Source organism: Symphodus melops (genome assembly GCF_947650265.1).
Source record: "Symphodus melops genome assembly, chromosome: 18".
Lineage (NCBI taxonomy): Eukaryota > Metazoa > Chordata > Actinopteri > Labriformes > Labridae > Symphodus > Symphodus melops.
In genome coordinates this window covers 15,640,565-15,655,267 of record NC_136708.1, presented here as the reverse complement: position 1 = coordinate 15,655,267, position 14,703 = coordinate 15,640,565, and the positions used below count along the sequence as shown (strand labels likewise).

The window sequence follows — 14,703 nt, the reverse complement described above, 5'->3', positions numbered from 1 at the left end:
ACTCAACACTTGCTCCTCTAACTTTCTCTACTACATGGGCAATATATCTTATAAAACGATTGAAAATTGAGCTATGTTATTCGCTTTTAATTAAAAACTTTTTGAATGTTAACGTACAATAAGGGTGAACATTCAGGGATACTCTTATCTTACTTTGTCACTTGAACTCAAATCTGCCGAAACAAGCTGAAAAACATGTATTTAAAGAGAAACAGGAAATGTGATAAAATTATTGAGAAGAGTCTGACACTTGTTCATGTGGATGTACACCTACTACCTTTGGTTTGGTTGGTTCCAACACGTTTTCTGCTCTCAGTTTATCTTTATGGTTGTTGTAAAGCAATTATTTCTCAACCCAACTTCACCCCATCAGTCATCGTCAATCCAGAGCAGGGGGAAAAAAAACTCAAGTATGTAAGCAGTAAGGATTAAAAACACAAGCTGATTCATAAAACTTGTACTACAATACAATGAGTCTGTTCATCTATTGGGAAAGCCCCTGCATCGGAGATTTAAAAGTCAGAGTTTGACATACAGCTTAAATCAAAAGCAGATGTGGGAATGTTTTCGACCAGAGGTTATTCTCTCAGTCCACAGTCTGTTCACCATCGGCATGAACTCCACTAGTGGAAACAGCTTTTTATTTCAACATCTTTTAGAACTATTCTCTTGTAGTGAAGATACAAGTAGTTTCAGACATGGAAAAATCTTCACTGTGGCATGTAAGGGTGACGCATTTTAGATGAAATATCACAATGAAACCTATTTTTGACCTTTTTGTTGTTGTTGCTGGAACACAGATACCAGAAACAAGAAGACAGGCTCAAGTTGCCCCGACAAGGAAATACAATTTAAAGTTTACATTTGCTATGTTTGTACTCTAATTTCTTAATCTAATGTTTGATCCAAAAGGTGTTTTAGTGTCATTAAACCCATGACTAAATGTAGGACAGAAGAATTATAAAAAAGGATCAAATGAAAGATACTTAAGAAACAAGACTCAAAAGAGCTTTTAATATGATTGTGATGTGTCTTCTGTTTATCTGTGGCTTACGTGTTGTTGTCTTTATGACATGGGTATAATGTTGCAATGTTCTTACTGTTCAGTCTTGAACTTTCTGTCTTTTTCAAACACATTTACAATGTCTTTGAGTTCCTGAAAAGTGCTTTATAAATACAATGTATTATTATCATTATTATAAAATGTGTCTTATGGAGTTACCAACACTAGTTCAGTTCCATGTGGTGAACAAACATGATTAGTATCTCTGTCCCTCATGGTAATTGTAAGTAAATAACATTCAGTTTTCTTTATAATGACTTGTCTTTGATTTACTTAAAACTTTCCTGCATTAGAGGTGTATCTGTTTTATCTTTGCTCTGATAAATGTGAACCCGCAGGCAGAAATGTTCAATCTAAATAAAATCAGTCAAAACATTACTGAGTTCATAGCTGAAGTTATAACATGATGTATTGAAATGAGAGCACGCCCTCCAGTGAGCCAAACACTCATTACAATTGTGATATATAACTTTCCTGTTGTGTGTTTCCTTCATGGTGAACAATGCTTACAGGCCACATTGTTTCTGCTTTACTTAGTATTTTTTTGGTGAGATTTTACCAACTTACTAGAATGCAAAAAAAGTCCAAATTTGAAGAAAAAAAAAAAGGATCAATCGAAATGCTCAATTGTCCCTCTTTTAAGCTCTTTTGGCTGCACACCAGACCACAGCCAGACTGAAAAATTAGACAAGTTCCAGGGAATCATAAAAAACATTTAGGAAGCACAAGAGGAGGTCCCATTTCCTCTAAGCGTCTTTGTTCTGTACAGAGTTGGTGGTCCACCTACTCAAAGTAAAACCCTCTTTTCCTATAGATGATTTCTTTCAGTGTCAGAAAGAGGTAACATAACTTTTTTGTTAAGACCTCTTATCAAGCAAAATGAGTGACTCTGCTTCCAAGTTTTAATCACATGCTTCAGGCTGCAGAGCTGGAGCTGTAAAGCCTCACTGTGTGGCTGTGCTCTGTTGGTGCCAGGAGAGAGAACAGAGAAGGCTCAGATTTCTTGTCTTGATATTTCTCTGACTTTCCCTTGCTGCCTTCAGGTGCTGGTGAGAATGTTGGAAAACAACAAGAGACTATGTTTGAGAATTACATGCAGTAAGAGTGACGATATGTTTTTGTCAAATCAACTAAATTTCAAGACATGTATTTTTCAGAGCCTTGGGTAGATTTTATAAATGATTATACACAAAGATGAGCAGGAACTTTTCGTTGTAAATTTCCCTGAACTTTCGTAACATTTCTTGCAAAAATACACTGAGTTCTCCCAAAGGTTTTTAGTCCCTTGGAAAGGTTCCTGGTGATGAAAACACTACTTGTGGTCTTTTCCAATTTACTAATTCAAACATTTCACCAGATGGAAACATGTTACATCGCTATAACAAAGCACACACATGGAGACAAAAACCACAATCTATCATGTTTTAAGTAGTCAGTCAGTCTAAGATTATAATCTTAAACTACGGACATCAATGGCTAAACATGAAAAGTAGGCTACTTTACTTTGTACTTAGAACGTATGGCCTATGATACGAGGGGTCCTTGAAGGCATCATTTGACAGACAATCTCGCAGCCTAATCCAGAGAGTGAGGATGCATAGCAGCAGTGATATGTGTCGAATCAACACGGATAAACACTTCTTTCGGCTTTGATTGACAAAAGCCCTCTAATACTTTGTTCATTTAGTCCCACGAGACCCTTTTCTACCCTTAAGCAGCCGGGATTTGAATCTCATCCGGACCGGGACTCTGCAGACGTTACGTTGGGACAATGGAATCTAACGTGAACAGTATCCGCCCTCAGAGGCTACAGCCGGGGATTGGATTTGGTTCAGGACCGACCGGGACCCTCCGCTCATCTCTCCGGCCTGGGGTGACCGTCCCCATCGCACCGCTCCTGCCCTCCCCGGCGTCGCTGGCCGCTTCGTCCGGGCCTCCTCCTCCGCCGCCTCCGCTGCAGCTCCACAGCTTGTACGGCGGTTTGGGGCTGGGGGCCGCCGGCCTCTGTAACCCGGGGAACCCGGCGGTGCTGAAGGAGGCGGTGGAGGCTGTGGTCCGCAGCTTCGCCAAACACACACAAGGTTATGGCAGAGGTAATGTCTAATGGTGATACACGTCTCAGTGACATATTCCACTGTGCCATGTTGCTGTTGAGTTTCCACTTCACTTTACCACTTTTTGCTGCGCCATTTGTTTGGACCTCTTATTAACAAGGCAGGAGCTGCCTTCCTGTTGAAGGTTATTTATGTTTGACACATATTTTCACTTTATATTGTTTTAGAAGATGGAGGCATACCATGGATCTTTACAACAGATTGAGTGTTAGCAAACTGTATGCAAACAGCCATAGTAACTTTGACTTCATTCACTTCACCATAGGATTAAGTAGCACACATTTGGAGGATTACTTTATCATTTGTCACGTTTAAGTGACCTTTCTTTACAATGCATAGTTACACCAACACATTACTGGACCAACAATGTCATCTTAAAAATATATATCACAAAGGAAAGCTAGGCCTTGAGTGCTGTAGATACTGTCAAAAGCAATGATGTAGCCAAATGGTTTAAATAACCTACTATTGATCAAAATATCAATATTAATGCAACTTTTATAACAATGAGCCTGCACATGGTGTTTACTACCAAGACTTTCAAGTAATACCATATGGATGTTAGTTGGTGTTTCTTTCTTTTTGAAAGTCATAGTAGCCTGAAATAGGGTTGTTTGATTGATTTGTGCTCATGTGAAATGCCTCATCGTGATCAAATGAAGTCAAAAGTTGAATAATAGTTTATTTTCTAGCTTATCACTGCAACACACAGAGAGAGCTTTGTTAAAAACGTACATTACACACAGTCTGCTGTAAAGCCAACAGTAGCAGCTAATACGAAGAGTTCCTGTTTGGTGCTAAGAGGATTTATTTCCAAAAGATTGTCCCCTCATGCTCTGACTAGCAGCCTCTTCCCTCCTCTATCTCATTTAGGCGACTTATCACCTTCCACATTAAAGACCTTTATCAGGGCATTATGTTGCTCCTAATCTTGTTCCAATTTGGTCATTTAGCCTTTGGAAGAATTAGATGTTACAGACAAATTATTTTTAAATATTTGGCTGTAATTCCTCTTTTTATACATATTCCCTTTATTAAAGTCATAATAGTCATGGTCATGAAGGAAAATTAATGCTAATTTACAACTAAAACATTGTAAGGATTAGTAAGACACACTGAAGATATTCTGCTCGTGTTCACTTCTTTCATGTTTGATCTATTTTTAAATCCTCTGTGCTACTTTTGGTCAGATATGCTATAACTGCTGAATCGTGAGTCTGGGCCAGCACCATTGTGATACGACATCCTCCACTATCTCCTAATATTTCCTCTCTCTTCCTGCTATATCTTTCAGGAAATCCTTCAAAAATGAAACAACCTTGTAGGTTCTCAGAATATCTTGGTTCTGTTTTGTTTAGCCTTCTCCTCCCGCTTCATATTAGGAGAAACAACCAAACAATCCACTAAAATGTAATACTGTAGCTCTAACGGTAAACGTGTACTCTTTGTAAGAAAGTTGCTCTGGTGTAAAAGTTTATAGTGCCATAACTGCTGTTTACATGTTGTTACAAACAACCAAAGATTAATTTAGAGCCAGCATTTAGCTGTGCACACATTAAGAGCAATAAAAACAAATATTTGGTTTGCAGTTCAGGGATTTATACATCAGATGCCAGGATATATCTCGCCTTGTTTACCGAAGCCTCCATAGTCCCAAAGCTGCAGTCTTGAAGTGTTGTGATCTCACTCCAGACTCTGTTCAGAGAACGAAGCAGGCTGTCTGCTCACTGCCTGTGCTCGTATCAAACAGCGAGAGCTCAGCAGGAAGGAGCTGAGAGGCAACAGAAGTCAAAGAGATTTTGGATAAAGTTGGCGGCAGCTGCGCTCTCTTCTCTCCAAGCCAAATAATCACTTCTGACTCAGCCGCTAATTTTCCGGCCCGTTTCTGTAGTTGTCGCTCCCTTGCTGAAGGCAGGACTCAAACTTTCTCCCGTGGACACATTAAGAGTGTGTTGTCTTTAGCAGCTCTGTTGAGATGATGCAGAATTTCCTCTTGCATTCAAATACCAACGGGGGGGAAAAAAAGTGTGGTGTCCTTGAAATGACCTTCCCCCAAACCCTGGAGAGGCGCACACAGTCATGAACTATTTGCAAAAAGCATCAGGCTTTTGAAAAACCTGATTATTCTTCATGTGAATACGCTGATTCAACAAAGTGTTGACCATAAGCATTACATGTGACCAGTCTCCTCTCTTCTCTGTGCACTGTAGTTAACGTGGTGGAGGCCTTACAGGAGTTTTGGCAGATGAAGCTCACCAGAGGGGCCGACCTGCGGAACGGAGCTCTTGTTGTTTATGAGATGGTCCCATCCAACAGCCCTCCTTATGTTTGCTATGTGAGTCTTCCTGGAGGAAGCTGCTTCGGAAGTTTCCAGGTACAGTCATTTCATTGTTGTAAGAGAATGTGCGAGAGTTCTGCAAACACTACAAACAAAATATTGATTCAAACTCCCAGACCACAGGCCAACAAATGAAGGCCTCTTGCTGAGTTCACTCCACATAAACACCAGCTCTGTTTGGCTTTCGGATAGTTTTTCTCTGCTCGTGATTTTGTGTCGGAGTGCTAATGCATTCCTTTTTTTTTTTTCTCGATGTTTTGACAGTTCTGTCCCACCAAAGCAGAGGCGAGACGCAGCGCTGCCAAGATCGCCCTGATGAACTCTGTTTTTAATGAACATCCTTCCCGCCGCATCACAGACGACTTCATCGAGAAGAGCGTCAGTGAGGCGCTGGCCACCTTCAATGTACGTTAAGTATGCTCTGTTGATTTATCTCAACTGTACGTAGACAACTGTGGTAAAAATGCAAGTAAGAAAACATAAGGATTTTTTTTTTTTGTTACTAACATATACAACACAAATAAATATTTGAAGCGTGTCAAACGTTTTCAAAGCATTTACAGACTTTGCTGTAAACAACTTCCATACATCGCTGGAGAAACTTTCTCCAAGAAGACATCCATCCTATCATATCACATGTTAAATAAACCCCCCCAAAACTGTTATTTATTCAACTGTTCTCCGAGCCAATACATCACGTTGGTATTTACTGGACTCCGCTGTTGTTTGCAGGGCAACAGAGAAGAGGCAGACAATCCCAACACAGGAATTGGAGCCTTTCGCTTCATGCTTGAGTCCAACAAAGGAAAATCCATGCTGGAGTTTCAGGTGCATTGACTTCAGGAATGTCTGTGTAGTACTGATAGCATTTGCAAAGTGCTGGTGTTGAGCTGAGAATGTGTAAATAAACCAAACAAATGTTTTCAAGGTGTTTCTACGTGTTTATCTTCTACTAACAGCCCTAAGATGCAATATCTTAACCTAAAGTCAAAGTGGAAGAAAGGAAGTCTGAAGGAAGCATGCATGCTTTGCATTTTTGAATTGCTGCATATTGAGTTAACCTCTCATTTCTTTTGGCTTGGCTGTGTTTATGTTTCAGGAGCTGATGACTGTGTTCCAGCTGCTGCACTGGAACGGGAGTCTCAAAGCCATGAGAGAACGACAGTGTTCCCGACAGGTACTTCAAGACTTTAATTTCTCCAGCAGATGAACACAATCATCAGTATTTCCTTTTTTTAAATTTTCCTTAAACAGAGTGTCATAACTTTCCCAACAAGATTTGACATCATTTTAAAAACATCTGCTCTCCAGTTGTATTGCACTCTTTTATACTGATGACAGGTTGTGGATTATAGAAGTGCCTTAAAATCAGGGAAGCACCAATTAAACGTGCACTATCAAGACGCTGTGTCCTGTCTATTACAAAAAGAACCAAAATAAAGCTTAAAAAAGGCTTCTTTTTTTTTTTGCTATGTCGACAGCAAAAGAACCATAATATTCTGCCATGGACAGATGTTTGTGTTAACATAAGCCAAAGCGTCAAAACACACTGAGTTGTGCGGTTCAAGGTCCAACTTATTCGTATTTACTGGTGCATGCTTTCCTGCTTGCTGCTCCTATTTTTATGTTAAAAAGTGGTTTCCACTTATTGCAACCAAAGGGCAACGATCTGTTGTTATCTGTAGCATTTCCTCCTTTCTATAACTCACCTTATGTCCTTTTCAGGAAGTGCTGGCTCACTATTCACACCGGGCTCTGGATGACGACATGCGCACTCAGATGGCCGCCGACTGGGTGAACCGAGAGCAGAGCATAGCGGGAACTATCGCGCAGGAGGTGGCGTCCACAGAGCGAGAACTGGAGGACGCCAGACTGGCGGGCAGAGAACTGCGATTTTACAAAGAGAAGAAAGACATCCTGATGTTAGCTGTGGGTCAGCTCAGTGCAGCCAACACGGCCACCCTGCCCTCACACTAAAAACCCACCGCCGTCTATTGAGGAAACAAAGCTTTCCCACTCAGTGGGACTCCTGGTAACAGTAACAGTTACTACTTATACATAAAGGTGACCAGTCTAAAAGTTTAGATATTTATCTTGGGTTTGGGTTTGAGGACCAGATGATTACGCCTTCACTTACAGTGTGCACATCAGTCCATAGAACACAAACTTAAATCACCGCTCTAGCCGTTACCTCTTTGTGCCTAGTGATTACAGGATAACCACGCTTTCTTAAAAAAAGAAAAAGTCCCATAAACATGTTTGACATACCAGCTGACTAAGGGTTGCATACTTTTGTTCAATATGTCATGCTTAATTTACTCAAAGTAGACCTGCAGAAAACAAATCCTGCCTTTAATCCGTGAATGTACAGGACAGAGATCTAAAGCAAACGTACAGTATTTGATCAAAGTCTGTATCATTCTGAAGTTAATTTTCACATGTTTTATAGCATTTACAAGCTTATAGCTTTTTAGCTCCTGGCATATGTAAGAGTGAAAATGTATGGGTCTTAAAACCTTAATTGGAAGTACTTGCTGTGTGTGTGTGCGTGTGCTAATAATCAAATTACTTCAAAGCATCAACACAAAAAAAGATCCACAATAATGAACAATTGAATGAGTGAATGTCCTTGTTCTGCCTGTTGTAGTGACAGTAAATGTTAGTATGTGGAACAGATATCCTCAAATTCCGGCTTTCTGGTAAGCATAAAAATCCGACTTTTCGGCTCATGTTATATTTGAGGGTACTTTGCAAATATGTCAGCAGGTGACTGATTGCCCTGACAGCAGCTCAGGTTTTTTTTTACCAGAACTATTGCTTTCTTTTCTCTTCTGTATACCTGTGAAGGCTTTGGACAATTATTTAGCGTTTCTTGTATACTCGGTGACCGTGACACCAGCTGAATGTATTTTGTTTTTTTCCAGTGAGCTATCAACTAAAGGATCTGCTTAGTGTTTAACATTTAGACTATTGAGATAATCTTGTGACACAGATTGTGTTTGTCATGTGCTTCATCTGGCAGAAACAAGGACTAGCCACACTGCGGTGATTGAAACGGGAATGTGAAGGCAAAAAAAACAAAAAAACAGTTGAGGGCTCTTTTATGGAGACGGTTCATCATGTGTGAGTCACCGTTCTAAATACAAAACAGTACCAGCACTTGTGTTGTTGTTTTTTACATAATGGAAGAAAAGTGTGATTGTAAAAAGTGTTAGTGGGCTAAAATAATGTATCAACTTTCAAATATCTTAAAGTTGAAGGACCTTTTTTCTGTCTCAATGTGATACCTTTATTTTGTTTTAAATCTATCTAAAATGTATTGAATACATTATAAAGATGAAGGAATTTCATGTGTTAGCCTTTGGAAGACCTCATTTTGTAGAAGTGAGTGTTTGATTGGTAATATGTGGCTGCGTTTGGAAGGAATTGTGGGCACAGAGTTATGCTAGTAAAACAGCAGAAGGTCTGGTCTCACTGCTGAATGATGGATAATCAACAACAGCAGGAACTGATTACACTAAATCTGAGGAGACAGCAAATAGAAAACAAAGAACAGAGAAGGAGCGTAACTCAAACCAGGACCCACTTTATTGTTTTATTACTCTATATCTTGCTTCAAATCATTGTGCCTTTATGAAAAACACTTCAACATGTAAAAAAGATAAAACTGCATTCTGATGAGCTCTTAAAAGGAACATTTTACCATGTTTTTTTTTGTCGTTTTGTTAAAAATGAAACTATGAATTACATGCTATATTACTGTTACAGATCGTTAAAGGAATATATTGACCTTTTTTGGAAATGTGCTTTTTGGCAGAGTTTGAGATAACAAGATTGATAGCACTTTGTGTTTTTTTCACTCAATATGAGGCTGCAGCCAGTGGCCAGTTGGCTTAACTTTTAGAATGACGAGAGAAAACAGCCCATCATCTCAACTAAAATTGACTAACGGAAAGATGTTTATCAATGTTGTAAGCAACGTGGCAAATAAACATTCTGTGGGTAATGATAGGGGATGATTTACTGCTGGAGTTTTGCTGGTTTCATGGCAACAACTCACAGCCATGAAATAGTCTGGCTATCCCTTTGCTTTGGAAAGCTTATTATTTACAATACAGGCCAGAAAGTGGTATTCAACTTTATCTAACCAAAAAGTACATTTCCCAAAATGTCAACTCCTTACATATGTTACATGTCATTTGATACTGAACGATATATTAAATCTGGCTACTTTTGATGTGCATGTATAACCATTATATATTGTTTTTTTTGGTACTCAATTTTCAAAGTTTGTCTGCAGCACAAATAGGAAAATGTTTCCTTGTTTTGTTTTATTTGTGGCTTGAGTCTCTGCTGCTCACTGTAGTAAGTAATGAAATGTTCAAATGAACCTTTGAACTGAGACAATGAACACGTTGAGATCACAGGTTTTCAGCTTGAATACGACCACGTTAATGTCATATTTTCCCTCTGATTTGTTTTTCCTTACTCCTCTAAGCTGCACATTCATAAAAAAAACCAACAAATCTAGTGCCCAACAAAAAACCTCAAGTCCAGTTTGATGGCATACTGTACTTTAAATAAATCATGCCAAGACTGTTTGAAAAAAAGAAGAAGAAAGAAATAGAGACTATACAAGTATTTTGAATGAACAAGTCACAAGATAATGAGTTGTTTTCAGCATGTTTGTTATTATTGAGGTGATTTTTATGTTTGTAATTTCTGACAATAAGCCATTAATCTCAGAGCTCTCTTCTTATGCCTTTGACCTTTCTTTGTGAGCATTATCAGTGATGGGGGTTTTTTTCAGAAATTTTTTTTTGCTTTGCATTTTTTTTTTTTTTTTTTAAGTATTGGGCTTTTAATACTTGCATGCATGATGTGTTGATTAAGTTTAGTTTGTATGTTTCATTTTCTACAGTGTTGTATTTTAAGAGCGTTTCTCCGGGCCCTTATTGTATGTTTTTTCTATGAGCATTTTGTATCCTGTGTTTATACTTTTAGTAGATTTATATGATGTAATAAAATGGCTCATACAAATTTTCTAATCGTTTTTCATGTCACTTTTTGACCTCTTAATAATATCGATAAAATGAACTTTTTAATATTTAAACGACCCTTGTAACTGTCACGTGCAAATACTTTGAAGTCATGCAAAACGTAAGTCACTGAAGTCATGCAAAACGTAAGTCATGCATTCATAATGTTAACAATTCTTGCCTTTTACTGTTAATAATAGTACTGTAACGGTTTTTACCTGAAACGTATTTTTATTTATTTTTTCTTTTTATTTCCGCCTCCGTGACAGACCGGAAGAGGCGGGACTTCGGTATAGGTCGCTCGCCGTTCGTTGTTCATTCAACATGGCAGCGGGACCAATTTCAGAAAGAAACCAAGGTAAAGGCATCTTTTATTATCAGCTGTTATCAGCCTTTCAGTTTGACTATATTTAAACTTTTGTGAGTTATCTTTCTTAATGTTTTCCTGGTTCTAGCGCGCGCTGCTTGCTGTCTAGTTTATCTTATTGTTTGAGGTAAACACATGTGGGAAGTTTTAGCTAGCTTAGCTCGCCACTTTTTAAGCCATTGATTTGAATGAAACGTGTTTTCAATATCCAAGGGTTGCTTTCTGAATCAACACATTTCTCTTTCGTATATTGATTATTATTTAAAAAACATAATTGTCTTGTTGTTAGCTCATCACAATCTGAGATGCACCCTGCAGGCTAATAGCTGCAGTTAGCCCAAAAAGCTTAGCATCAATACTTAGCATCAGACTACCTATAAAGATATTACACTTCATGAAGCTCTTTGTTCATTGTTCCTTTTGGGGGGGTTTTACTCACCTCTAGATTTACTACACGGTAGCGGTGATCCATTGAAAATATTCATAAATATAAGTGATGACTGACTGGTAAGTGTGTAGCTAGATTCAGTAGGAACGACAAAGACCAGCTTCTATAAGTAAATAAAGGCTTTTGCTGGGTCACAACATGTATGGTCAGTAAAATAAAATATTGTAGTTGCTCATCCTAAAGTTACGTTGTGATATTTACAAAAAAAACGGCATATAATCTCAGACAGCTACAACTGACCAGCACCGATTTATTATTACATTCACATTAAACTTAAACGGACAAAAAGACAAATTATATTATTTCAAAGACATGTTTTCACATGTTTTTACATTTTTGAATATATATGCGTAGCAGATATTTTTACATGTTTATAAGCAGTTCAAATCTCACTTTTTTAAAGTTCAGATTCCACTTTAGTCCTCTTTAAGAAATGTGACAGATCAAAGCTATCATTTAATTCTTATGGGTTTTTTTCCCTGCACAGATGCCACTGTGTATGTTGGAGGCTTGGATGAGAAAGTGTCAGAACCCCTACTATGGGAGCTCTTCCTGCAGGCCGGTCCTGTTGTCAACACACACATGCCAAAAGACAGAGTCACTGGGCAACATCAAGGTGAGTTGTATCAGCTATACTCCTCTGTAACTGTGATTACCAATCAAGTATGAAACACATCTGACTCTTAAGAAGCTACTCTGAAGATGAATAATGCTCATGTGTTTTCACCCCTCTCAGGTTATGGCTTTGTGGAGTTCCTTAGTGAAGAGGATGCTGACTATGCCATAAAGATTATGAATATGATAAAGCTGTATGGCAAACCAATTCGAGTCAATAAGGCCTCTGCACACAACAAAAACCTTGATGTTGGCGCCAACATCTTCATCGGGAATCTTGACCCGGAGATTGATGAGAAACTTCTTTATGACACATTCAGCGCCTTTGGTGTGATCCTCCAGACACCAAAGATCATGCGAGACCCAGACACTGGTAACTCCAAGGGTTATGCTTTCATCAATTTTGCTAGTTTTGACGCATCCGATGCCGCCATTGAAGCCATGAACGGCCAGTACCTCTGCAACAGACCCATCACAGTGTCCTACGCCTTTAAGAAGGATTCGAAAGGAGAGCGGCATGGTTCAGCTGCAGAGCGACTCCTGGCTGCACAGAACCCTCTCTCCCAGGCAGATAGACCTCATCAGCTGTTTGCAGATGCTCCGCCACCGCCGAGTGCTCCGACACCTGTCCTAACAGCCCTGGGAAGTGGGATGCCCATGCCAGGTATGACTGAAATACTACCTACACTTTTGTAGTTTCTTAATGTTTTCATTTAAAACAACCTGTCACATTAAGAACACAGTATCTGAATTGGATGAATGGTTATTATAGATTAATTAAGTTAATGTAGTAATTGCCATGTCAACAAATGACTAATTCTACAGACAACAATGACATTTGGTAACATTTTGTAGGGAATATAAAGGTAATAATGGATGGATCTTTAATCTGTTGGTCATAATAACACAAATGTAATTGTCTCTTGGCTGATCTCTGTAACTTGAAGTGGACACGACAGCTGACAAAGAGCCTTTTTTATGAGGCACACCAAGCATTCGTAAAATAGATTTGTGGCTGAGGGTGACAAGCTTTTAGCAGCCGGTATGTCTTTGTTTACTCGTAGAAGATAAAATGATAACTCGTAAATAAAACTTATTTTGGTGCAGGCATGCCGCCCCCTGGTTTCCCTCCTGTTCCTCCTCCTGGATCCATGCCTCCATCCATGCCCCCCTCAATGTCCATGCCTCCAAATGCAGGGGCAGGTATGCAACCTGGTGGTGGGCCTCCACCCGGACCACCACCCTTTCCTCCTGGCAGCATGCATCCAGGTAAGCTTTAACTTTTTTCCCACAGTGGTTGCACGATCAATTCAGGTGTTTTATTTTCTTGAAAAATTTTGACACATAGGACTAGTTCTTTGCTTTTTCTTGCCTGTTAACTATATTGTTTGTGTTCCACAGGAATGCCTCAGATGCCTATGCCCCCTCCTGCTCCCCCTGGCATGGTGCCTCCACCTCCTGCCCCTCCAGGATCAAATCAAGCACGGGCACCGCCACCCCCTGGGATGCCACCACCCCCACCTATGGGCATGCCACCAAGAGCACCATATGGACCTCCCATGGGTAAGTATCATCTCCTTGAGTTTTCGTTGTATAAACAAAACGCTTTACATCACAAATGCCTCATCTAGACCTCAAGACTCACCTTGATCTGGGTGATAGCACAATGTGTATCCCATATTGGTTCCGAGAATTGTGAAGGGGGTAAGGGCTGGAACTTGGAACTAAGATGGGTGTTTTAGCACAATATGACCGTTATTCTCTCTCTCTCTCTCTCAGGTCCACCTGTGCCACCGGGTATGAGAGGCCCCCCTCCCCCCATGCCTCCACCTGGTTACGGCGCTGGTCCTCCTCGCCCTCCTTTTGGTTTCCAGAGAGGACCTCCTATGCCCCCAAGGCCCCCCGGTGTCCCGCCACGTGTTCCTATGAGAGCACCATTGCCCCCATAATCCCCCTCAGACTGCAGACCCTTATTTAGCTTTTTTTTAATATCTTCAAATCTACTCCAGTTTGTAATAGTGAGAATAATTTAACTGTCATTTGTATTTTTTTGTTTTTTTTGTCACTGTACAGATGAAGACAAATAAACTTTTTAGTACACGTTTTTCTTTCTGATTTTAGAATGTACTTTGCAATGGGTTTTATTTTTGTTGAAAGATTATTCAAATGATGCTTACTTTAGTTTATTGTCAAGAAAGCAAAGTTATTTGGGAATATCATAAATTCATAATAAAATATCCTCCTGATGTTTTGAGATTTGGTGAGAATCCAAAGAACACATCTTATCTTCCCTTGCTAGATCAGCTATTTAATAACTTAATAAGCTGCTTAGACGTGTCATTAACACTATATATTAATAACTAAGAATCAAAAGTATTAAGTATTTTTATCCTAGAAATGTGCTCAATTTATACATATTTTCCCCTACATTAAAGATTTAATTAACATTAAAACTGTTATCTGTATGCAGTTTATTACAAGCTATAAATACCCATCCCCAAAATTGGTACACAAATACAAAAAGATAACTGGTTGTGAGAGGAAAAATAAAACGACATATTACTCTGAACATCCTTTTTTTTTGAATGGTGCAGTCGTGAGAAAGTCCACGTTTCTTCATTTTGATGCAGCAGAAAGGATCAAGAATATGGCAAGTGGTTGGCATAGCAACAGGAGTCAGGTGCGCTTGCACGTGCGATTTGTGCACGCAATTCATGTT

At 39.3% G+C, this 14,703-nt stretch overlaps 2 protein-coding genes across 2 annotated transcripts; both read left to right on the top strand.

Moving 5' to 3' along the window:
- The first annotated feature begins 2,405 nt into the window (after positions 1-2,405).
- On the top strand, positions 2,406-10,559 carry lix1l (limb and CNS expressed 1 like). The gene is made up of 6 exons (XM_079368158.1): positions 2,406-3,156; positions 5,388-5,551; positions 5,780-5,920; positions 6,248-6,343; positions 6,615-6,692; positions 7,241-10,559. Exons 1-6 carry the CDS (start codon positions 2,835-2,837, stop codon positions 7,490-7,492), a joined length of 1,053 nt encoding a protein of 350 aa, XP_079224284.1. The 5' UTR covers positions 2,406-2,834; the 3' UTR covers positions 7,493-10,559.
- Positions 10,560-10,803: 244 nt separating this feature from the next.
- Positions 10,804-14,085, top strand: sf3b4 (splicing factor 3b, subunit 4). Its single transcript, XM_079368157.1, has 6 exons — positions 10,804-10,912; positions 11,857-11,985; positions 12,106-12,648; positions 13,092-13,253; positions 13,386-13,547; positions 13,764-14,085. Exons 1-6 carry the CDS (start codon positions 10,879-10,881, stop codon positions 13,931-13,933), a joined length of 1,200 nt encoding a protein of 399 aa, XP_079224283.1. The 5' UTR covers positions 10,804-10,878; the 3' UTR covers positions 13,934-14,085.
- The last annotated feature ends 618 nt before the right edge of the window (positions 14,086-14,703 follow it).

Bases quoted from the DNA above. Each gene is read 5' to 3' on its own strand.
- lix1l (XM_079368158.1), top strand. From the start codon at position 2,835: ATGGAATCTAACGTGAACAGTATCCGCCCTCAGAGGCTACAGCCGGGG. The intron at 3,157-5,387 runs GTAATGTCTAAT...TGTGCACTGTAG, and splicing joins CACACAAGGTTATGGCAGAG to TTAACGTGGTGGAGGCCTTA. The intron at 6,344-6,614 runs GTGCATTGACTT...TTTATGTTTCAG, and splicing joins AATCCATGCTGGAGTTTCAG to GAGCTGATGACTGTGTTCCA.
- sf3b4 (XM_079368157.1), top strand. From the start codon at position 10,879: ATGGCAGCGGGACCAATTTCAGAAAGAAACCAAG. The intron at 10,913-11,856 runs GTAAAGGCATCT...TTCCCTGCACAG, and splicing joins AATTTCAGAAAGAAACCAAG to ATGCCACTGTGTATGTTGGA. The intron at 13,254-13,385 runs GTAAGCTTTAAC...TGTGTTCCACAG, and splicing joins TCCTGGCAGCATGCATCCAG to GAATGCCTCAGATGCCTATG.